General features: G+C 45.4%; 1 protein-coding gene across 1 annotated transcript in view; it reads left to right on the top strand.

Annotated features, from left to right (window-relative positions):
- The first annotated feature begins 480 nt into the window (after nt 1–480).
- Nucleotides 481–25,319, top strand: part of LOC140125965 (sodium- and chloride-dependent GABA transporter 2-like) — a 38,300-nt gene continuing 13,461 nt past the window's right edge. The window contains exons 1-4 of the mRNA XM_072144961.1: nt 481–1,943; nt 6,832–7,038; nt 9,323–9,457; nt 9,741–9,881. Of these exons, the coding sequence (XP_072001062.1) occupies nt 6,837–7,038; nt 9,323–9,457; nt 9,741–9,881 (478 nt within the window). The 5' untranslated portion in view covers nt 481–1,943; nt 6,832–6,836. The remainder of the gene's footprint in view (nt 1,944–6,831; nt 7,039–9,322; nt 9,458–9,740; nt 9,882–25,319) is intronic.

The following is a 25,319-nucleotide window of genomic DNA, read 5'->3' as shown; positions in this document are numbered from 1 at the left end:
GATACTGCCTGGTGAGCTTTATATCTAATCCTCTCCTGTGTGATACAGTCTGCTGAGCTGTGTATCTAATACCATCCTGCCTTTTACTGTTTCCTGAGCTGTATCTAAGTTCTGTACATTTCTATGACGCTGTCTTCTTACTGATGTATCTAAGCCTGTACTTTGTGTTTCTTTGCTGAGTCGCGGTATCCAAGCCTATAGTGTGTGATACTTGGCATTAGATACCTGATTACAGGGTGAGACGGATCCGCTTCTCCTCACCTCTGACCCCTCTGTAGGTCGCCCAGTCCCTGCAGCCTCCTGGTACAGGACGTGCAGGGGGTGAGCGGTCACCCAGCTTTCCCAGGAGCCGGAGCAGTATTTTGCAGGGGGAGGGATGTCTGGTGCCGGTGACCCCGGTGACCTCCCTGCTGGACCCAGGAATGTGAGGGAGGGGCGGCTAGAATTACTTCCTTCATCCCTTAAATATCCCGGCGGCTCTGGAGACCTGATCACTGGAGCCTGGAGGAGGAGATGGAGGGGAGCGGACCCTCTGCCACCCTGCGCTGACCCTAGGCTCTGCCACCCTGCACTGACCCTACACCGAACCCTAGGCGCTGCCACCCGGCGCTGACCCTACACCCAGCCCTAGGCGCTGCCACCCGGCGCTGACCCTACACCCAGCCCCAGGCTCTGCCACCCTGCGCTGACCCTACACCCAGCCCTAGGCTCTGCCACCCTGTGCTGACCCTCCGCTGACCCTACACTGAGCCCCAGGCTCTGCCACCCTGCGCTGACCCTACACCCAGCCCTAGGCTCTGCCACCCTGCGCTGACCCTACACCCAGCCCTAGGCTCTGCCACCCTGCGCTGACCCTACACCCAGCCCTAGGCTCTGCCACCCTGCGCTGACCCTACACCCAGCCCTAGGCTCTGCCACCCTGCGCTGACCCTACACCCAGCCCTAGGCTCTGCCACCCTGCGCTGACCCTACACCCAGCCCTAGGCTCTGCCACCCTGCGCTGACCCTACACCCAGCCCTAGGCTCTGCCACCCTGCGCTGACCCTATACCCAGCCCTAGGCTCTGCCACCCTGCGCTGACCCTACTCCCAGCCCTAGGCTCTGCCACCCTGCGCTGACCCTACTCCCAGCCCTAGGCTCTGCCACCCTGCGCTGACCCTACACCCAGCCCTAGGCGCTGCCACCCTGCGCTGACCCTACACCCAGCCCTAGGCTCTGCCACCCTGCGCTGACCCTACACCCAGCCCTAGGCTCTGCCACCCTGCGCTGACCCTATACCCAGCCCTAGGCTCTGCCACCCTGCGCTGACCCTACTCCCAGCCCTAGGCTCTGCCACCCTGCGCTGACCCTACTCCCAGCCCTAGGCTCTGCCACCCTGCGCTGACCCTACACCCAGCCCTAGGCGCTGCCACCCTGCGCTGACCCTACACCCAGCCCTAGGCTCTGCCACCCTGCGCTGACCCTACACCCAGCCCTAGGCTCTGCCACCCTGCGCTGACCCTACACCCAGCCCTAGGCGCTGCCACCCTGCGCTGACCCTATACCCAGCCCCAGACTCTGCCCAGCTGTACTCTAAGCTCTGCTATTCTGCGCTGACCCCCAGGATCCACCTTGACCCTCCTAGGACCCGCTCCGCCTCTACTGAGCCTCGGGATCCAATTTCTCTGCTCTGACCCCAGGTTCCTCCCTTCATGCACTGACCCCTGACCTCCCACGCTGACCCCATGTTCTGGCCTCTGTACACTGTCTCTCCTGGCGCTGATCCTCCGCTCCGGTCTCAATGACTTGTTGTGGATGTACTGACCCCAGGACTGCGGACTCCGTGCACTGACCCCCAGGATCACGATGACCTCCTCCTGACCCCCTCCTCATCACTGGATTTATCACTGGATTTTTTTTCGGAACGATTGACGTCGCTGCTCCCCAAAACCTTCACCAAAAAGGTATTTATATTCTTCTCCATTCAGAGACTGACACGAGCATCTCCACTACAGCCGCCCCACAGCACAGGCCCCGGGAGCAGGACGGGGACACGCTGACACTTGGGGGGACAGGACAGGGACACGCTGACACTTGGGGGGACAGGACAGGGACACGCTGACACCTGGGGGGACAGGACAGGGACACGCTGACACCTGGGGGACAGGACAGGGACACGCTGACACCTGGGGGGACAGGACAGGGACACGCTGACACCTGGGGGGACAGGACAGGGACACGCTGACACCTGGGGGACAGGACGGGGACACGCTGACACTTGGGGGGACAGGACAGGGACACGCTGACACTTGGGGGGACAGGACAGGGACACGCTGACACCTGGGGGGACAGGACAGGGACACGCTGACACCTGGGGGGACAGGACAGGGACATGCTGACACTTGGGGGGGGACAGGACAGGGACACGCTGACACCTGGGGGGACAGGACGGGGGACACGCTGACACTTGGGGGACAGGACAGGGACACGCTGACACTTGGGGGGACAGGACAGGGACACGCTGACACTTGGGGGGGACAGGACAGGGACACGCTGACACCTGGGGGGACAGGACAGGGACACGCTGACACCTGGGGGGACAGGACGGGGGACACGCTGACACTTGGGGGATGGGACAGGGACACGCTGACACTTGGGGGGACAGGACAGGGACACGCTGACACTTGGGGGGACAGGACGGGGGACACGCTGACACTTGGGGGACGGGACAGGGACACGCTGACACTTGGGGGGACAGGACAGGGACACGCTGACACCTGGGGGGACAGGACGGGGGACACGCTGACACTTGGGGGACGGGACAGGGACACGCTGACACTTGGGGGGACAGGACGGGGGACACGCTGACACTTGGGGGACGGGACAGGGACACGCTGACACTTGGGGGGACAGGACAGGGACACGCTGACACTTGGGGGGACAGGACAGGGACACGCTGACACTTGGGGGGACGGGACAGGGACACGCTGACACTTGGGGGGACGGGACAGGGACACGCTGACACTTGGGGGGACGGGACAGGGACACGCTGACACTTGGGGGACGGGACAGGGACACGCTGACACTTGGGGGACGGGACAGGGACACGCTGACACTTGGGGGGACAGGACAGGGACACGCTGACACTTGGGGGGACAGGACAGGGACACGCTGACACTTGGGGGGACGGAACAGGGACACGCTGACACCTGGGGGACAAGACAGGGACACGCTGACACTTGGGGGACAGGACAGGGACACGCTGACACTTGGGGGGACAGGACAGGGACACGCTGACACTTGGGGGACGGGACGGGGACACGCTGACACTTGGGGGACGGGACAGGGACACGCAGACACTTGGGGGGACAGGACAGGGACACGCTGACACTTGGGGGGGACAGGACAGGGACACGCTGACACTTGGGGGGACAGGACAGGGACACGCTGACACTTGGGGGGACGGGGACACGCTGACACTTGGGGGGGACAGGACGGGGACACGCTGACACTTGGGGGGACAGGACGGGGACACGCTGACACTTGGGGGGACAGGACAGGGACACGCTGACACTTGGGGGGACAGGACAGGGACACACTGACACTTGGGGGGGGGGGGGACACGCTGACACTTGGGACAGGGATACGCTGACACTTGGGGGACGGGGTGGGGGGGGACACGCTGACACTTGGGGGACAGGACAGGGACACGCTGACACTTGGGGGGACGGGACGGGGACACGCTGACACTTGGGGGAACGGGACGGGGACACGCTGACACTTGGGGGAACGGGACGGGGACACGCTGACACTTGGGGGAACGGGACGGGGACACGCTGACACTTGGGGGGACAGGACGGGGACACGCTGACACTTGGGGGAACGGGACAGGGACACGCTGACACTTGGGGGGACAGGACGGGGACACGCTGACACTTGGGACAGGGACACGCTGACACTTGGGGGACGGGACGGGGACACGCTGACACTTGGGGGGGGGGGCACGCTGACACTTGGGGTACAGGACAGGGACACGCTGACACTTGGGGGGACGGGGACACGCTGACACTTGGGGGACAGGACAGGGACACGCTGACACTTGGGGGGACAGGAGAGGGACACGCTGACACTTGGGGGACGGGACAGGGACACGCTGACACTTGGGGGGACAGGACAGGGACACGCTGACACTTGGGGGGACGGGACAGGGACACGCTGACACTTGGGGGGGACGGGACAGGGACACGCTGACACTTGGGGGACGGGACAGGGACACGCTGACACTTGGGGGGACAGGACAGGGACACGCTGACACTTGGGGGGACGGGACAGGGACACGCTGACACTTGGGGGGACGGGACAGGGACACGCTGACACTTGGGGGGACGGGACAGGGACACGCTGACACTTGGGGGGACAGGACAGGGACACGCTGACACTTGGGGGGACAGGACAGGGACACGCTGACACTTGGGGGGACGGAACAGGGACACGCTGACACCTGGGGGACGGAACAGGGACACGCTGACACCTGGGGGACAAGACAGGGACACGCTGACACTTGGGGGACAGGACAGGGACACGCTGACACTTGGGGGACAGGACAGGGACACGCTGACACTTGGGGGGACAGGACAGGGACACGCTGACACTTGGGGGACGGGACGGGGACACGGTGACACTTGGGGGACGGGACAGGGACACGCTGACACTTGGGGGGACGGGGACACGCTGACACTTGGGGGGGACAGGACGGGGACACGCTGACACTTGGGGGGACAGGACAGGGACACGCTGACACTTGGGGGGACAGGACAGGGACACACTGACACTTGGGGGGGGGGGGACACGCTGACACTTGGGGGGGGGGGGACACGCTGACACTTGGGACAGGGATACGCTGACACTTGGGGGACGGGGTGGGGGGGGACACGCTGACACTTGGGGGACGGGACAGGGACACGCTGACACTTGGGGGGACGGGACAGGGACACGCTGACACTTGGGGGGACGGGACGGGGACACGCTGACACTTGGGGGGACAGGACAGGGACACGCTGACACTTGGGGGGACAGGACAGGGACACGCTGACACTTGGGGGACAGGGACACGCTGACACTTGGGGGGACAGGACAGGGACACGCTGACACTTGGGGGACAGGGACACGCTGACACTTGGGGGGACAGGACAGGGACACGCTGACACTTGGGGGGGGGGACAGGACAGGGACACGCTGACACTTGGGGGGGGGGGGGAGGACGGGGACACGCTGACAGGACGGGGACACGCTGACACTTGGGGGGACGGGACGGGGAGACACTGACACTTGGGGGGACAGGACAGGGACACGCTGACACTTGGGGCGGGGGGGGAGACACGCTGACACTTGGGGTACAGGACAGGGACACGCTGACACTTGGGGGGCAGGACAGGGACACGCTGACACTTGGGGGGCAGGACAGGGACACGCTGACACTTGGGGGGCAGGACAGGGACACGCTGACACTTGGGGGGCAGGACAGGGACACGCTGACACTTGGGGGGCAGGACAGGGACACGCTGACACTTGGGGGGCAGGACAGGGACACGCTGACACTTGGGGGGACGGGACGGGGACACGCTGACACTTGGGGACAGGACAGGGACACGCTGACACTTGGGGGGACAGGACAGGGACACGCTGACACTTGGGGGGACAGGACAGGGACACGCTGACACTTGGGACAGGACAGGGACACGCTGACACTTGGGGGACAGGGACACGCTGACACTTGGGGGGACAGGACAGGGACACGCTGACACTTGGGGGACAGGGACACGCTGACACTTGGGGGGACAGGACAGGGACACGCTGACACTTGGGGGACAGGGACACGCTGACACTTGGGGGGACAGGACAGGGACACGCTGACACTTGGGGGACAGGGACACGCTGACACTTGGGGGGACAGGACAGGGACACGCTGACACTTGGGGGACAGGGACACGCTGACACTTGGGGGGACAGGACAGGGACACGCTGACACTTGGGGGGGGGGGGGACAGGACAGGGACACGCTGACACTTGGGGGGGGAAGGACGGGGACACGCTGACAGGACGGGGACACGCTGACACTTGGGGGGACGGGACGGGGAGACACTGACACTTGGGGGGACAGGACAGGGACACGCTGACACTTGGGGGAACGCGACGGGGACACGCTGACACTTGGGGCGGGGGGGGAGACACGCTGACACTTGGGGTACAGGACAGGGACACGCTGACACTTGGGGGGCAGGACAGGGACACGCTGACACTTGGGGGGACGGGACGGGGACACGCTGACACTTGGGGGACAGGACAGGGACACGCTGACACTTGGGGGACAGGACAGGCTGACACTTGGGGGACAGGACAGGGACACGCTGACACTTGGGGGGACAGGATGGGAACACGCTGACACTTGGGGGGACAGGACAGGGACACGCTCACACTTGGGGGACAGGACAGGGACACGCTGACACTTGGGGGGACAGGACAGGGACACGCTGACACTTGGGGGACAGGGACACGCTGACACTTGGGGGGACAGGACAGGGACACGCTGACACTTGGGGGCACAGGACAGGGACACGCTGACACTTGGGGGGACAGGACAGGGACACGCTGACACTTGGGGGGACAGGACTGGGACACGCTGACACTTGGGGGGACAGGACTGGGACACGCTGACACTTGGGGGGACAGGACAGGGACACGCTGACACTTGGGGGGGACAGGACAGGGACACGCTGACACTTGGGGGGACAGGACTGGGACACGCTGACACTTGGGGTACAGTAATCACAGTGATTGTCTCCCCATTTTCAGGTGTGATGGATAACAAGGTTCCGGGGCCACTGGGTAATGGGGCGCAGCCTCTGATGGAGAAGGAGGGGCAGGATGATGTCGGGGTACACATGACCGAGCGCGGGCAGTGGAAGAACAAGATGGAGTTTGTGCTGTCGGTGGCCGGGGAGATCATTGGACTGGGGAACGTTTGGCGGTTTCCGTACCTGTGCTACAAGAATGGAGGAGGTAGGTGTGGAGCCAAGAGCTTACAATCTGATGACACGGGCACAGGGCTGAGGTGGGTACACACAGGGTGGGCACCTTGGACTCTGCTGACGACATAACCCCATAATCTGCCCCGGAATTTTTTCTAGCCGGAGGATTTTGCTGTTCTGGCAGTGGATTTGCATTGATTATGGAGCATTTCCCAGTGACCGTATTAACAAGCCCCTCCCCTGAAAATCCCAAAATTCCCCTGTATGGGAGGGATTCATAGACCCCATTCATGAACCCTCAGGGCTGTCACTCCGTGTCCATATTGATTGACTCCAGGGTCGGTGACCTGTCCGCTGGGTCACTATGTCACCTTGGACCTCTGTTCCTTACATTAAAGCTGGTGTGACTGCAAGGGGACGAATCGGTTACAGATTAAAGGGACAGTAACCCTGAAATCATCCCCAGCTATTGTTCCCTGTTATCAGCCAGGGCCGGGGAGACACGGCCTGTTTACACGGAAGCATTGGAGAGTGTCCCGTCAATCCAAAGCCAGTCACACGTGGAGTCATCCCCCGGAGGAGCTTGTCCTATTCTAAGCACAGATTTAGGTCTTTCGGCTTCGCCCCGTTCCTCCCCCTCTGTTATTGGTCACACTTGGTGCCGGATTGGGGGGGAGGGGGGGTCTGAGGATGAAAGGAGTTAAATGACGACTGTTCTTGTTGAGTCCAAAGTCTAAGAACAAGGTGATCCACACAAAAGTCCAAGTGTTGTGAACGAGGCCGGAATAGACCAACAAGGATTAGCCTCCATGAATGAGGGTATTCATCCCGATCCGTAATCAGTGGTGAAACCTTCACCCAAGCTGCTGCCGTAACCTCCATCTAAAGGAGAGTCTAAGGCGTTCTCCGATGGTGGACCTGCACGGCAAACAAGAGGGCTTGGGCCTTTAGGTCCTCCACAACCTGGAGCACCTAGGGTCATGGTGCTGGTTGTTGTGATGACATCGGTGACTAACAGCTGGGTCAGTGATGAAGACCAGGTGGCTCCTAGAATTGGATTCCTTGGAGACCGAACTTTGTTGGTGGTGGAGGAGGGTCCAAATCTGTAATAAAGACTTGTAGACCCTGCCTTGGCTTTAAGTTCCTGGAGGTGTCTCATTGATGGAGGCTAGTAGTAGGGATGTGGAGGTGAGTGTTGTTGGTGGAATCTAGCAGCTGGGTGCCCATTAGTTGTGATGACAAGTAGGCCTCAATGTTGTAAGACTTGAGTCTTGGTTCTGCACCTTCTGTCTCCACCAATTTGGAGGACAAGTTTCTCCCTAGGGTTTTCAAGTAGACATGACTGTTGATGCTTTGGTCTGGCAGTAGGTCCCCTTTGCTCTACACCAGTCAGGAGGACACAATGGTCTTAAAGTTTGTTTTTCATGGAGTTTTGAGGCTTTTTGGTGGAGCGTAGAAGTAGAAGAGTCCACATAAATCGTGAGGACTCGGAGGCCTTAGGTCTCGAGTTATGTACAATTAAGTCCTGACTCCTGGGTCAAAACCAGTCTTAAAAAGTAGACCCAATGGTAGGTTTTCTTGAAGGTATCAAGAATAAGTAGGGATTTGGCAATTGTTGTCCCCATCACTATTGATGACAAGGATACCTCCAGTCTGGGTTTTCATTGAGACTTGGCTCCAGGTATGGTCTAGAAGCTGTGCTCTCTACCATCCTTGATGACCCCTCCGCCCAATGGTTTTGATAGAGACATGAGACTTGTTGGAGATGCCTGAAGTCTCCATAAACTAGAAGGACAAGTATGTACGAGGTTTAGCGTCAATGTAAACATGGGTCTAGCTGCTGAGGTCAGCTGTACTCTGCACCAGACTTGAGGACATTGGGGTCTCGGGGTGGTTTTGGTGGAGATGTAAGTCTTGTTCATAGAGCCTGACAGTTGGGTCACCATAAGTAACAAAGACAAGTAGACCTTAGGTATTATTGGTGGAGTCTAATAGCAAGGATTCCCAAGGACTACAGGGACCTAGGGTTATATGTATCTCATGAAAAAAAAATGTTTCGCTGGGGGTTCCCACTAGCTGTGAGGACACACGGGCACCAAGGTGGATTGTCATTGAGTTGAAGAGGTCTTCACCAAGGGTTTTCTTGGAGATGTGATGGGTGGGTCTGACATCCTCCAGCTGTAATGCTCTCAAATTTGAGGGACCGAAGGTCAAGGTCACCAAACACAGGAAAATTTTGACTTCTAGAATGAAGTTCTCCAATAAATAAATGGTCTTTTGATGATTGACCAATGTTTCCTCCTGCTTTTGTACAGGGGCCTTCTTCATTCCATATCTTATCTTCCTCTTCACCTGTGGAATTCCAGTCTTCTTCCTGGAGACGGCATTGGGACAATACACAAGCCAAGGAGGAGTCACGTCCTGGAGGAAAATCTGCCCCATATTTGAAGGTCAGTCTGGACAACATATCCATGAGGCCCTCACCTTTGCCTATCTGTATGATCAGTAGACCCGATTTACAGAGAGGTCTTCCACCACCCATAGACTCCACCATGCCAAAAAGACTAATAAACTCTAAATGGAACCGATTGTATCAATCTCTAGTCCTCCTGAGAAGGTCCATGATGACTCCACCACTCAACCCATAGACCGTTGATTGCTGGTAGATGTTCATATAGTTAGGTCTCTCTGGTCTGGGCCTTATCTGAAGCTGAACATCACCTCTTTCTCCAGGCATCGGCTACTCGTCTCAAGTCATTGTCATCCTGCTGAACTTCTACTACATCATAGTCCTGGCATGGGCCTTCTTTTATCTCTTTAATTCCTTCACATCCGACCTTCCCTGGGCCTCGTGCAACCACTCATGGAACACAGGTACCAGGCCTTATAATAATATACTCTCCATTATACAAATACGGTAATAATATTACAGAAAACTCATATACTGGAACTAATATCTGCACATTATATTATTTCTAGCAGATTAGGTCCACACAGGGGCAGTATTATAGTACTTATATTCTTGTACATAGGGGGCAGTATTATAGTACTTATATTCTTGTACATAGGGGGCAGTATTATAGTAGTTATATTCCTGTACATAGGGGGCAGTATTATAGTAGTTATATTCCTGTACATAGGGAGCAGTATTATAGTAGTTATATTCTTATACATAGGGGGCAGTATTATAGTAGTTATATTCTTGTACATAGGGGGCAGTATTATAGTAGTTATATCCCTGTACATAGGAGGCAGTATTATAGTAGTTATATTCCTGTACATAGGGGGCAGTATTATAGTAGTTATATTCTTGTACATAGGGGCAGTATTATAGTAGTTATATTCTTGTACATAGGGGGCAGTATTATAGTAGTTATATTCTTGTACATAGGGGACAGTATTATAGTAGTTATATTCCTGTACATAGGGGGCAGTATTATAGTAGTTATATTCCTGTACATAGGGGGCAGTATTATAGTAGTTATATTCCTGTACATAGGGGCAGTATTATAGTAGTTATATTCCTGTACATAGGAGGCAGTATTATAGTAGTTATATTCCTGTACATAGGGGGCAGTATTATAGTAGTTATATTCCTGTATATAGGAGGCAGTATTATAGTAGTTATATTCCTGTACATAGGGGGCAGTATTATAGTAGTTATATTCCTGTACATAGGGGGCAGTATTATAGTAGTTATATTCTTGTACATAGGGGGCAGTATTATAGTAGTTATATTCTTGTACATAGGGGGCAGTATTATAGTAGTTATATTCTTGTACATAGGGGGAAGTATTATAGTAGTTATATTCCTGTATATAGGAGGCAGTATTATAGTAGTTATATTCCTGTACATAGGAGGCAGTATTATAGTAGTTATATTCTTGTACATAGGGGGCAGTATTATAGTAGTTATATTCCTGTACATAGGGGGCAGTATTATAGTAGTTATATTCCTGTACATAGGGGGCAGTATTATAGTAGTTATATTATTGTACATAGGGGGCAGTATTATAGTAGTTATATTCTTGTACATAGGGGGCAGTATTATAGTAGTTATATTCCTGTACATAGGGGGCAGTATTATATTAGTTATATTCTTGTACATAGGGGGCAGTATTATAGTAGTTATATTCCTGTACATAGGGGGCAGTATTATAGTAGTTATATTTCTGTACATAGGGGGAAGTATAATAGTAGTTATATTCTTGTACATAGGGGGCAGTATTATAGTAGTTATATTCCTGTACATAGGGGGCAGTATTATAGTAGTTATATTCCTGTACATAGGAGCAGTATTATAGTAGTTATATTCCTGTACATAGGGGGCAGTATTATAGTAGTTATATTCCTGTACATAGGGGGCAGTATTAAAGTAGTTATATTCTTGTACATAGGGGGCAGTATTATAGTAGTTATATTCTTGTACATAGGAGGCAGTATTATAGTAGTTATATTCTTGTACATAGGGGGCAGTATTAAAGTAGTTATATTCCTGTACATAGGGGGCGGTATTATAGTAGTTATATTCCTGTACATAGGGGGCAGTATTATAGTAGTTATATTCTTGTACATAGGGGGCAGTATTATAGTAGTTATATTCTTGTACATAGGGGGCAGTATTATAGTAGTTATATTCTTGTACATAGGGGGCAGTATTATAGTAGTTATATTCTTGTATATAGGGGGCAGTATTATAGTAGTTATATTCCTGTACATAGGGGGAAGTATTATAGTAGTTATATCCCTGCACATAGGGGACAGTATTATAGTAGTTATATCCCTGCACATAGGGGGCAGTATTATAGTAGTTATATCCCTGTACATAGGGGGCTGTATTATAGTAGTTATATTCCTGTACATAGGAGGCAGTATTATAGTAGTTATATTCCTGTACATAGGGGACAGTATTATAGTAGTTATATTCCTGTACATAGGGGGCAGTATTATAGTAGTTATATTCTTGTACATCGGGGGCAGTATTATAGTAGTTATATTCCTGTACATAGGGGGCAGTATTATAGTAGTTATATTCCTGTACATAGGGGGCAGTATTATAGTAGTTATATTCTTGTACATCGGGGGCAGTATTATAATAGTTATATTCCTGTACATAGGGGGCAGTATTATAGTAGTTATATTCTTGTACACAGGGGGCAGTATTATAGTAGTTATATTCTTGTACATAGGGGGCAATATTATAGTAGTTATATTCCTGTACATAGGAGGCAGTATTATAGCAGTTATATTCCTGTACATAGGGGCGGTATTATAGTAGTTATATTCCTGTACATAGGGGCGGTATTATAGTAGTTATATTCCTGTACATAGGGGGCAGTATTATAGTAGTTATATTCCTGTACATAGGAGGCAGTATTATAGCAGTTATATTCCTGTACATAGGAGCGGTATTATAGTAGTTATATTCCTGTACATAGGGGACAGTATTATAGTAGTTATATTCCTGTACATAGGGGCAGTGTTATAGTAGTTATATTCTTGTACATAGGGGGTAGTATTATAGTAGTTATATTCCTGTACATAGGGGGCAGTATTATAGTAGTTATATTCCTGTACATAGGGGGCAGTATTATAGTAGTTATATTCTTGTATATAGGGGGCAGTATTATAGTAGTTATATTCCTGTACATAGGGGCAGTGTTATAGTAGTTATATTCTTGTACATAGGGGGAAGTATTATAGTAGTTATATCCCTGTACATAGGGGGCAGTATTATAGTAGTTATATTCCTGTACATAGGGGCAGTGTTATAGTAGTTATATTCCTGTACATAGGGGGCAGTATTATAGTAGTTATATTCCTGTACATAGGGGGGAATATTATGGTAGGTGTATTCCTGTACATAGGGGGCAGTATTATAGTAGTTATATTCCTGTACATAGGGGGCAGTATTATGGTAGGTGTATTCTTGTACATAGGGGGTAGTATTATAGTAGTTATATTCCTGTACATAGGGGGCAGTATTATGGTAGGTGTATTCCTGTACATAGGGGGCAGTATTATAGTAGTTATATTCTTGTACATAGGGGCAGTATTATAGTAGTTATATTCCTGTACATAGGGGGCACTATTATAGTAGTTATATTCCTGTACATAGGGGGCTGTATTATAGTAGTTATATTCCTGTACATAGGGGCAGTATTATAGTAGTTATATTCCTGAACACAGGAGCAGTATTATAGTAGTTATATTCCTGTACATAGGGGCAGTATTATAGTAGTTATATTCCTGTACATAGGGGGCAGTATTATAGTAGTTATATTCCTGTACACAGGGGCAGTATTATAGTAGTTATATTCCTGTACATAGGGGCAGTATTATAGTAGTTATATTCCTGTACATAGAGGGCAGTATTATAGTAGTTATATTCCTGTACATAGGGGGCAGTATTATAGTAGTTATATTCTTGTACATAGGGGGCAGTATTATAGTAGTTATATTCCTGTACATAGGGGCAGTATTATAGTAGTTATATTCCTGTACATAGGGGGCAGTATTATAGTAGTTATATTCCTGTACATAGGGGGCAGTATTATAGTAGTTATATTCTTGTACATAGGGGGCAGTATTATAGTAGTTATATTCCTGTACATAGGGGGCAGTATTATAGTAGTTATATTCTTGTACATAGGGGGCAGTATTATAGTAGTTATATTCCTGTACATAGGGGCTGTATTATAGTTGTTATATTCCTGTACATAGGGGGCTGTATTATAGTAGTTATATTCCTGTACATAGGGGCAGTATTATAGTATTTATATTCCTGTACATAGGGGACAGTATTATAGTAGTTATATTCCTGTACATAGGGGGCAGTATTATAGTAGTTATATTCTTGTACATCGGGGGCAGTATTATAGTAGTTATATTCCTGTACATAGGGGGCAGTATTATAGTAGTTATATTCTTGTACAAAGGGGGCAGTATTATAGTAGTTATATTCTTGTACAAAGGGGGCAGTATTATAGTAGTTATATCCCTGTACATAGGGGGCAGTATTATAGTAGTTATATTCTTGTACATAGGAGGCAGTATTATAGTAGTTATATTCCTGTACATAGGGGGCAGTATTATAGTAGTTATATTCCTGTACATAGGGGGCAGTATTATAGTAGTTATATTCTTGTACATAGGGGGCAGTATTATAGTAGTTATATTCTTTTACATAGGAGGCAGTATTATAGTAGTTATATTCCTGTACATAGGGGGCAGTATTATAGTAGTTATATTCCTGTACATAGGGGGCAGTATTATAGTAGTTATATTCCTGTACATAGGGGGCAGTATTATAGTAGTTATATTCCTGTACATAGGGGGCAGTATTATAGTAGTTATATTCCTGTACATAGGGGGCAGTATTATAGTAGTTATATTCCTGTACATAGGTGGTAGTATTATAGTAGTTATATTCTTGTACATAGGAGCAGTATTATAGTAGTTATATTCCTGTACATAGGGGGGCAGTATTATAGTAGTTATATTCTTGTACATAGGGGGCAGTATTATAGTAGTTATATTCTTGTACATAGGGGGCAGTATTATAGTAGTTATATTCCTGTACATAGGGGGCAGTATTATAGTAGTTATATTCTTGTACATAGGGGGCAGTATTATAGTAGTTATATTCTTTTACATAGGGGGCAGTGTTATAGTAGTTATATTCTTGTACATAGGGGGTAGTATTATAGTATAGCATAAAACAAGAAAAAAGAAACGCCGGCTCACCCGTACCACCGGTGTAGATAACAAGTCCGCACTCCAATTCACGGCAGGTGCTCCGGAAACAGGCCTCCGTCCACAGGCCCAACAAACGTGTAGAAAAGGTAGATTTGGATCCAGCACTCTTATGCCAAACACGGAGACGGTCCAATGCAGAAAAAATGATCCTTTATTGAAGATAAAATCATGCGGACACACAAAAGCTGATTGTAAGGGATCAACGCGTTTCGGCAGGAGCTGCCTTAGTCATGAATATAGTAGTTATATTCCTGTACATAGGGGGCAGTATTATAGTAGTTATATTCCTGTACATAGGGGGCAGTATTATAGTAGTTATTTTCCTGTACATAGGAGGCAGTATTATAGTAGTTATATTCCTGTACATAGGGGGCAGTATTATAGTAGTTATATTCTTGTATATAGGGGGCAGTATTATAGTAGTTATATTCCTGTACATAGGGGCAGTGTTATAGTAGTTATATTCTTGTACATAGGGGGAAGTATTATAGTAGTTATATCCCTGTACATAGGGGGCAGTATTATAGCAGTTATATTCCTGTACATAGGGGCAGTGTTATAGTAGTTATATTCTTGTACATAGGGGGTAGTATTATAGTAGTTATATTCCTGTACATAGGGGGCAGTATTATGGTAGGTGTATTCCTGTACATAGGGGGCAGTATTATAGTAGTTATATTCCTGTACATAGGGGGCAGTATTATAGTAGTTATATTCTTGTACATAGGGGCAGTATTATAGTAGTTATATTCCTGTACATAGGGGGCAGTATTATAGTAGTTATATTCCTGTACATAGGGGGCAGTATTATAGTAGTTATATTCCTGTACATAGGGGGCAGTATTATAGTAGTTATATTCTTGTACATAGGGAGCAGTATTATAGTAGTTATATTCCTGTACATAGGGGGCAGTATTATAGTAGTTATATTCCTGTACATAGGGGGCAGTATTATAGTAGTTATATTCCTGTACATAGGGGGCAGTATTATAGTAGTTATATTCCTGTACATAGGGGGCAGTATTATAGTAGTTATATTCCTGTACATAGGGAGCAGTATTATAGTAGTTATATTCCTGTACATAGGGGGCAGTATTATAGTAGTTATATTCCTGTACATAGGGGGCAGTATTATAGTAGTTATATTCTTGTACATAGGGGGCAGTATTATAGTAGTTATATTCTTGTACATAGGGGGCAGTATTATAGTAGTTATATTCCTGTACATAGGGGGCAGTATTATAGTAGTTATATTCCTGTACATAGGGGGCAGTATTATAGTAGTTTTATATTCTTGTACATAGGGGGCAGTATTATAGTAGTTATATTCTTGTACATAGGGGGCAGTATTATAGTAGTTATATTCTTGTACATAGGGGCAGTATTATAGTAGTTATATTCTTGTACATAGGGGGCAGTATTATAGTAGTTATATTCCTGTACATAGGGGGCAGTATTATAGTAGTTATATTCCTGTACATAGGGGGCAGTATTATAGTAGTTATATTCTTGTACATAGGGGGCAGTATTATAGTAGTTATATTCTTGTACATAGGAGGCAGTATTATAGTAGTTATATCCCTGCAAATAGGGGGCAGAATTATAGTAGTTATATTCCTGTACATAGGGGGCAGTATTATAGTAGTTATTTTCCTGTACATAGGAGGCAGTATTATAGTAGTTATATTCATGTACATAGGGGGCAGTATTATAGTAGTTATATTCTTGTATATAGGGGGCAGTATTATAGTAGTTATATTCCTGTACATAGGGGCAGTGTTATAGTAGTTATATTCTTGTACATAGGGGGAAGTATTATAGTAGTTATATCCCTGTACATAGGGGGCAGTATTATAGTAGTTATATTCCTGTACATAGGGGCAGTGTTATAGTAGTTATATTCTTGTACATAGGGGGTAGTATTATAGTAGTTATATTCCTGTACATAGGGGGCAGTATTATGGTAGGTGTATTCCTGTACATAGGGGGCAGTATTATAGTAGTTATATTCCTGTACATAGGGGGCAGTATTATAGTAGTTATATTCTTGTACATAGGGGCAGTATTATAGTAGTTATATTCCTGTACATAGGGGGCAGTATTATAGTAGTTATATTCCTGTACATAGGGGGCAGTATTATAGTAGTTATATTCCTGAACATAGGGGGCAGTATTATAGTAGTTATATTCTTGTACATAGGGAGCAGTATTATAGTAGTTATATTCCTGTACATAGGGGGCAGTATTATAGTAGTTATATTCCTGTACATAGGGGGCAGTATTATAGTAGTTATATTCCTGTACATAGGGGGCAGTATTATAGTAGTTATATTCCTGTACATAGGGGGCAGTATTATAGTAGTTATATTCCTGTACATAGGGAGCAGTATTATAGTAGTTATATTCCTGTACATAGGGGGCAGTATTATAGTAGTTATATTCCTGTACATAGGGGGCAGTATTATAGTAGTTATATTCATGTACATAGGGGGCAGTATTATAGTAGTTATATTCTTGTACATAGGGGGCAGTATTATAGTAGTTATATTCTTGTACATAGGGGGCAGTATTATAGTAGTTATATTCCTGTACATAGGGGGCAGTATTATAGTAGTTATATTCCTGTACATAGGGGGCAGTATTATAGTAGTTTTATATTCTTGTACATAGGGGGCAGTATTATAGTAGTTATATTCTTGTACATAGGGGGCAGTATTATAGTAGTTATATTCTTGTACATAGGGGGCAGTATTATAGTAGTTATATTCTTGTACATAGGGGGCAGTATTATAGTAGTTATATTCCTGTACATAGGGGGCAGTATTATAGTAGTTATATTCCTGTACATAGGGGGCAGTATTATAGTAGTTATATTCCTGTACATAGGGGGCAGTATTATAGTAGTTATATTCTTGTACATAGGGGGCAGTATTATAGTAGTTATATTCTTGTACATAGGAGGCAGTATTATAGTAGTTATATTCCTGTACATAGGGGGCAGTATTATAGTAGTTATATTCTTGTACATAGGGGGCAGTATTATAGTAGTTATATTCCTGTACATAGGGGGCAGTATTATAGTAGTTATATTCCTGTACATAGGGGGCAGTATTATAGTAGTTATATTCTTGTACATAGGGGGCAGTATTATAGTAGTTATATTCTTGTACATAGGAGGCAGTATTATAGTAGTTATATCCCTGCAAATAGGGGGCAGTATTATAGTAGTTATATTCCTGTACATAGGGGGCAGTATTATAGTAGTTATATTCCTGTACATAGGGGGCAGTATTATAGTAGTTATATTCCTGTACATAGGGGGCAGTATTATAGTAGTTATATTCCTGTACATAGGGGGCAGTATTATAGTAGTTATATTCCTGTACATTGGGGGCAGTATTATAGTAGTTATATTCCTGTACATAGTGGGCAGTATTATAGTAGTTATATTCCTGTACATAGTGGGCAGTATTATAGTAGTTATATTCCTGTACATAGGGGGCAGTATTATAGTAGTTATATCCCTGTACATAGGGGGAAGTATTATAGTAGTTATATTCCTGTACATAGGGGACAGTATTATAGTAGTTATATCCCTGCACATAGGGGGCCGTATTATAGTAGTTATATCCCTGTACATAGGGGGCTGTATTATAGTAGTTATATTCCTGTACATAGGGGGCAGTATTATAGTAGTTATATTCTTGTACATAGGGGGCAGTATTATAGTAGTTATATTCCTGTACATAGGGGACAGTATTATAGTAGTTATATTCCTGTACATAGGGGGCAGTATTATAGTAGTTATATTCCTGTACATAGGGGACAGTATTATAGTAGTTATATTCCTGTACATAGGGGGCAGTATTATAGTAGTTATATTCTTGTACATCGGGGGCAGTATTATAGTAGTTATATTCCTGTACATAGGGGGCAGTATTATAGTAGTTATATTCCTGTACATAGGGGGCAGTATTATAGTAATTATATTCTTGTACATCGAGGGCAATATTATAGTAGTTATATTCCTGTACATAGGGGGCAGTATTATAGTAGTTATATTCTTGTACACAGGGGGCAGTATTATAGTAGTTATATTCCTGTACATAGGGGGCAGTATTATAGTAGTTATATTCCTGTACATAGGGGGCAGTATTATAGTAGTTATATTCCTGTACATAGGGGGCAGTATTATAGTAGTTATATTCTTGTATATAGGGGGCAGTATTATAGTAGTTATATTCCTGTACATAGGGGCAGTGTTATAGTAGTTATATTCTTGTACATAGGGGGAAGTATTATAGTAGTTATATCCCTGTACATAGGGGGCAGTATTATAGTAGTTATATTCCTGTACATAGGGGCAGTGTTATAGTAGTTATATTCCTGTACATAGGGGGCGGTATTATAGTAGTTATATTCCTGTACATAGGGGGCAGTATTATGGTAGGTGTATTCCTGTACATAGGGGGCAGTATTATAGTAGTTATATTCCTGTACATAGGGGGCAGTATTATGGTAGGTGTATTCTTGTACATAGGGGGTAGTATTATAGTAGTTATATTCCTGTACATAGGGGGCAGTATTATGGTAGGTGTATTCCTGTACATAGGGGGCAGTATTATAGTAGTTATATTCCTGTACATAGGGGGCAGTATTATAGTAGTTATATTCCTGTACATAGGGGGCAGTATTATAGTAGTTATATTCTTGTACATAGGGGCAGTATTATAGTAGTTATATTCCTGTACATAGGGGGCACTATTATAGTAGTTATATTCCTGTACATAGGGGGCTGTATTATAGTAGTTATATTCCTGTACATAGGGGCAGTATTATAGTAGTTATATTCCTGTACATAGGGGCAGTATTATAGTAGTTATATTCCTGTACACAGGGGCAGTATTATAGTAGTTATATTCCTGTACATAGGGGCAGTATTATAGTAGTTATATTCCTGTACATAGGGGGCAGTATTATAGTAGTTATATTCCTGTACATAGGGGGCTGTATTATAGTAGTTATATTCCTGTACATAGGGGGCAGTATTATAGTAGTTATATCCCTGCACATAGGGGGCAGTATTATAGTAGTTATATCCCTGTACATAGGGGGCTGTATTATAGTAGTTATATTCCTGTACATAGCAGGCAGTATTATAGTAGTTATATTCCTGTACATAGGGGACAGTATTATAGTAGTTATATTCCTGTACATAGGGGGCAGTATTATAGTAGTTATATTCCTGTACATAGGGGGCAGTATTATAGTAGTTATATTCTTGTACATAGGGGCAGTATTATAGTAGTTATATTCCTGTACATAGGGGGCACTATTATAGTAGTTATATTCCTGTACATAGGGGGCTGTATTATAGTAGTTATATTCCTGTACATAGGGGCAGTATTATAGTAGTTATATTCCTGTACAGGGGCAGTATTATAGTAGTTATATTCCTGTACATAGGGGGCAGTATTATAGTAGTTATATTCCTGTACATAGGGGGCTGTATTATAGTAGTTATATTCCTGTACATAGGGGGCTGTATTATAGTAGTTATATTCCTGTACATAGGGGCAGTATTATAGTAGTTATATTCCTGTACATAGGGGACAGTATTGTTGTAGTTATATTCCTGTACATAGGGGGCAGTATTATAGTAGTTATATACTTGTACATCGGGGGCAGTATTATAGTAGTTATATTCCTGTACATAGGGGGCAGTATTATAGTAGTTATATTCTTGTACACAGGGGGCAGTATTATAGTAGTTATATTCTTGTACATAGGGGGCAGTATTATAGTAGTTATATTCCTGTACATAGGGGCAGTGTTATAGTAGTTATATTCTTGTACATAGGGGGTAGTATTATAGTAGTTATATTCCTGTACATAGGGGGCAGTATTATGGTAGTTATATTCCTGTACATAGGGGGCAGTATTATAGTAGTTATATTCCTGTACATAGGGGGCAGTATTATAGTAGTTATATTCCTGTACATAGGGGGCAGTATTATAGTAGTTATATTCTTGTACATAGGGGGCAGTATTATAGTAGTTATATTCTTGTACACAGGGGGCAGTATTATAGTAGTTATATTCCTGTACATAGGAGGCAGTATTATAGCAGTTATATTCCTGTACATAGGGGCGGTATTATAGTAGTTATATTCCTGTACATAGGGGACAGTATTATAGTAGTTATATTCCTGTACATAGGGGCAGTGTTATAGTAGTTATATTCTTGTACATAGGGGGTAGTATTATAGTAGTTATATTCCTGTACATAGGGGGCAGTATTATAGTAGTTATATTCCTGTACATAGGGGGCAGTATTATAGTAGTTATATTCTTGTATATAGGGGGCAGTATTATAGTAGTTATATTCCTGTACATAGGGGCAGTGTAATAGTAGTTATATTCTTGTACATAGGGGGAAGTATTATAGTAGTTATATCCTTGTACATAGGGGGCAGTATTATAGTAGTTATATTCCTGTACATAGGGGGCAGTATTATAGTAGTTATATTCCTGTACATAGGGGGCAGTGTTATGGTAGGTGTATTCCTGTACATAGGGGGCAGTATTATAGTAGTTATATTCCTGTACATAGGGGGCAGTATTATGGTAGGTGTATTCTTGTACATAGGGGGTAGTATTATAGTAGTTATATTCCTGTACATAGGGGGCAGTATTATGGTAGGTGTATTCCTGTACATAGGGGGCAGTATTATAGTAGTTTTATTCCTGTACATAGGGGGCAGTATTATAGTAGTTATATTCCTGTACATAGGGGGCAGTATTATAGTAGTTATATTCTTGTACATAGGGGCAGTATTATAGTAGTTATATTCCTGTACATAGGGGGCAGTATTATAGTAGTTATATTCCTGTACATAGGGGGCTGTATTATAGTAGTTATATTCCTGTACATAGGGGCAGTATTATAGTAGTTATATTCCTGTACACAGGGGCAGTATTATAGTAGTTATATTCCTGTACATAGGGGCAGTATTATAGTAGTTATATTCCTGTACATAGGGGGCTGTATTATAGTAGTTATATTCCTGTACATAGGGGGCAGTATTATAGTAGTTATATTCCTGTACACAGGGGCAGTATTATAGTAGTTATATTCCTGTACATATGGGCAGTATTATAGTAGTTATATTCCTGTACATAGGGGGCAGTATTATAGTAGTTATATTCCTGTACACAGGGGCAGTATTATAGTAGTTATATTCCTGTACATAGGGGCAGTATTATAGTAGTTATATTCCTGTACATAGGGGGCTGTATTATAGTAGTTATATTCCTGTAAATAGGGGGCTGTATTATAGTAGTTATATTCCTGTACATAGGGGCAGTATTATAGTAGTTATATTCCTGTACATAGGGGACAGTATTATAGTAGTTATATTCCTGTACATAGGGGGCAGTATTATAGTAGTTATATTCTTGTACATCGGGGGCAGTATTATAGTAGTTATATTCATGTACATCGGGGGCAGTATTATAGTAGTTATATTCTTTTACATAGGGGGCAGTATTATAGTAGTTATATTCCTGTACATAGGGGCAGTGTTATAGTAGTTATATTCTTGTACATAGGGGGCAGTATTATAGTAGTTATATTCTTGTACATAGGGGGCAGTATTATAGTAGTTATATTCCTGTACATAGGGGGCAGTATTATAGTATAGCATAAAACAAGAAAAAAGAAACGCCGGCTCACCCGTACCACCGGTGTAGATAACAAGTCCGCACTCCAATTCACGGCAGGTGCTCCGGAAACAGGCCTCCGTCCACAGGCCCAACAAACGTGTAGAAAAGGTAGATTTGGATCCAGCACTCTTATGCCAAACACGGAGACGGTCCAATGCAGAAAAAATGATCCTTTATTGAAGATAAAATCATGCGGACACACAAAAGCTGATTGTAAGGGATCAACGCGTTTCGGCAGGAGCTGCCTTAGTCATGAATATAGTAGTTATATTCCTGTACATAGGGGGCAGTATTATAGTAGTTATATTCCTGTACATAGGGGGCAGTATTATAGTAGTTATATTCCTGTACATAGGGGGCAGTATTATAGTAGTTATATTCTTGTACATAGGGGGCAGTATTATAGTAGTTATATTCCTGTACATAGGGGCAGTGTTATAGTAGTTATATTCCTGTACATAGGGGGCAGTATTATAGTAGTTATATTCCTGTACATAGGGGGCAGTATTATAGTAGTTATATTCTTGTACACAGGGGGCAGTATTATAGTAGTTATATTCCTGTACATAGGGGCAGTGTTATAGTAGTTATATTCCTGTACATAGGGGGCTGTATTATAGTAGTTATATTCCTGTAAATAGGGGGCTGTATTATAGTAGTTATATTCCTGTACATAGGGGCAGTATTATAGTAGTTATATTCCTGTACATAGGGGACAGTATTATAGTAGTTATATTCCTGTACATAGGGGGCAGTATTATAGTAGTTATATTCCTGTACATAGTGGGCAGTATTATAGTAGTTATATTCTTGTACATAGGGGGCAGTATTATAGTAGTTATATTCCTGTACATAGGGGCAGTGTTATAGTAGTTATATTCCTGTACATAGGGGGCTGTATTATAGTAGTTATATTCCTGTAAATAGGGGGCTGTATTATAGTAGTTATATTCCTGTACATAGGGGCAGTATTATAGTAGTTATATTCCTGTACATAGGGGACAGTATTATAGTAGTTATATTCCTGTACATAGGGGGCAGTATTATAGTAGTTATATTCTTGTACATAGGGGGCAGTATTATAGTAGTTATATTCTTGTATATAGGGGGCAGTATTATAGTAGTTATATTCCTGTACATAGGGGCAGTGTTATAGTAGTTATATTCTTGTACATAGGGGGAAGTATTATAGTAGTTATATCCCTGTACATAGGGGGCAGTATTATAGTAGTTATATTCCTGTACATAGGGGGCAGTATTATAGTAGTTATATTCTTGTACATAGGAGCAGTATTATAGTAGTTATATTCCTGTACATAGGGGGCACTATTATAGTAGTTATATTCCTGTACATAGGGGGCAGTATTATAGTAGTTATATTCCTGTACATAGGGGGCAGTATTATAGTAGTTATATTCCTGTACATAGGGGGCAGTATTATAGTAGTTATATTCTTGTACATAGGGAGCAGTATTATAGTAGTTATATTCCTGTACATAGGGGGCAGTATTATAGTAGTTTTATATTCCTGTACATAGGGGGCAGTATTATAGTAGTTATATTCCTGTACATAGGGGGCAGTATTATAGTAGTTATATTCCTGTACATAGGGGGCAGTATTATAGTAGTTATATTCTTGTACATAGGGGGCAGTATTATAGTAGTTATATTCCTGTACATAGGGGGCAGTATTATAGTAGTTATATTCCTGTACATAGGGGGCAATTTTTATTGTAAAAACCAACAAAATACAATTAAACAAAATCATAAATACATTCTTCTGTATACACAATTAGGAATCAAACAAATATAAACAAAGAGTAAATGTAACTTAGAGTCCATAGCTGCTGCTGGAAAGGAAAAAGAAGAAAACTAAATCAATAAATATAGAAATTAAACACCAGATACATTCCTCCATAATTTCCTATGTCTCTGGTCTTTTCTGACTTCCAGTGATTTTATCCACCTTAGCTCAGACAATATCTGGGATACCACAGCCATGTAGTTATAGTCCTCACTATGCAGGGACACCCGGGTTCTGGCATGCCAGTGGTAATACTTTATCACAGTTATTATGAGATACATGGTTCCCGGATCTATACTACCATCTGGAGATGGGACGCCATAGATTATGTCCGGGTACTGGAGGAATTGCAGCCTCGGGATGTTCAGCAGGTCAGATACTTCCTTCCAGATCTTCCTCCCTCCCCAGCACTCAGAGATGAAATGCTCCATCGTCTCCTCCTGCTGACACCCCAGAGGACACTTCCTATCTGCCACACTCACAAACTTTAGGTTCCCTCTCACAAATAACTTCCCGTGTAGTGACAACCAAGCGATATCAAACAACTTGGGGGGAAGTCGCTTCCCATTGAGGAACCTGAGACTCTTCTGTAAGGCGGTGGTCACACAGTCTCTGAGAGCGAGTGGTGAGTGGTAGAAAGCCCGACATATCCTAGTATAGAGATCTCTCCTGGTGTTACTGACAATGTAGGACTTCTCCAGCTTCCACATCCTGACACACTTCAGACCATATACCAGATACTGGGGGAGGAAGCCAGGAGTCCATCGGCCCCTCTTGAGACTGCCGCCTCGCACCCAACACTCTGCAAAAGGCAATATCCAGTCCCTGACACTACTTACCCACAGGAGACCATTGTTTGAGTCCAGGCAACCAAAATTTACTTTCAGAAACATGGAGTCAAAGAACACCCTTGGATTTAACATATCCAGTCCACCCTCTCTCCTCTGTAGGTAGGTGATCCCTCTTTTTACTGGGTTCAACCTGTTCCCCCATAAAAGCTGGAAGAACAGGCTAAAGAGCCTAGC

Source organism: Engystomops pustulosus, chromosome 4, assembly GCF_040894005.1.
Source record: "Engystomops pustulosus chromosome 4, aEngPut4.maternal, whole genome shotgun sequence".
Lineage (NCBI taxonomy): Eukaryota > Metazoa > Chordata > Amphibia > Anura > Leptodactylidae > Engystomops > Engystomops pustulosus.
This window is presented reverse-complemented; position numbering and strand designations above follow the sequence as displayed.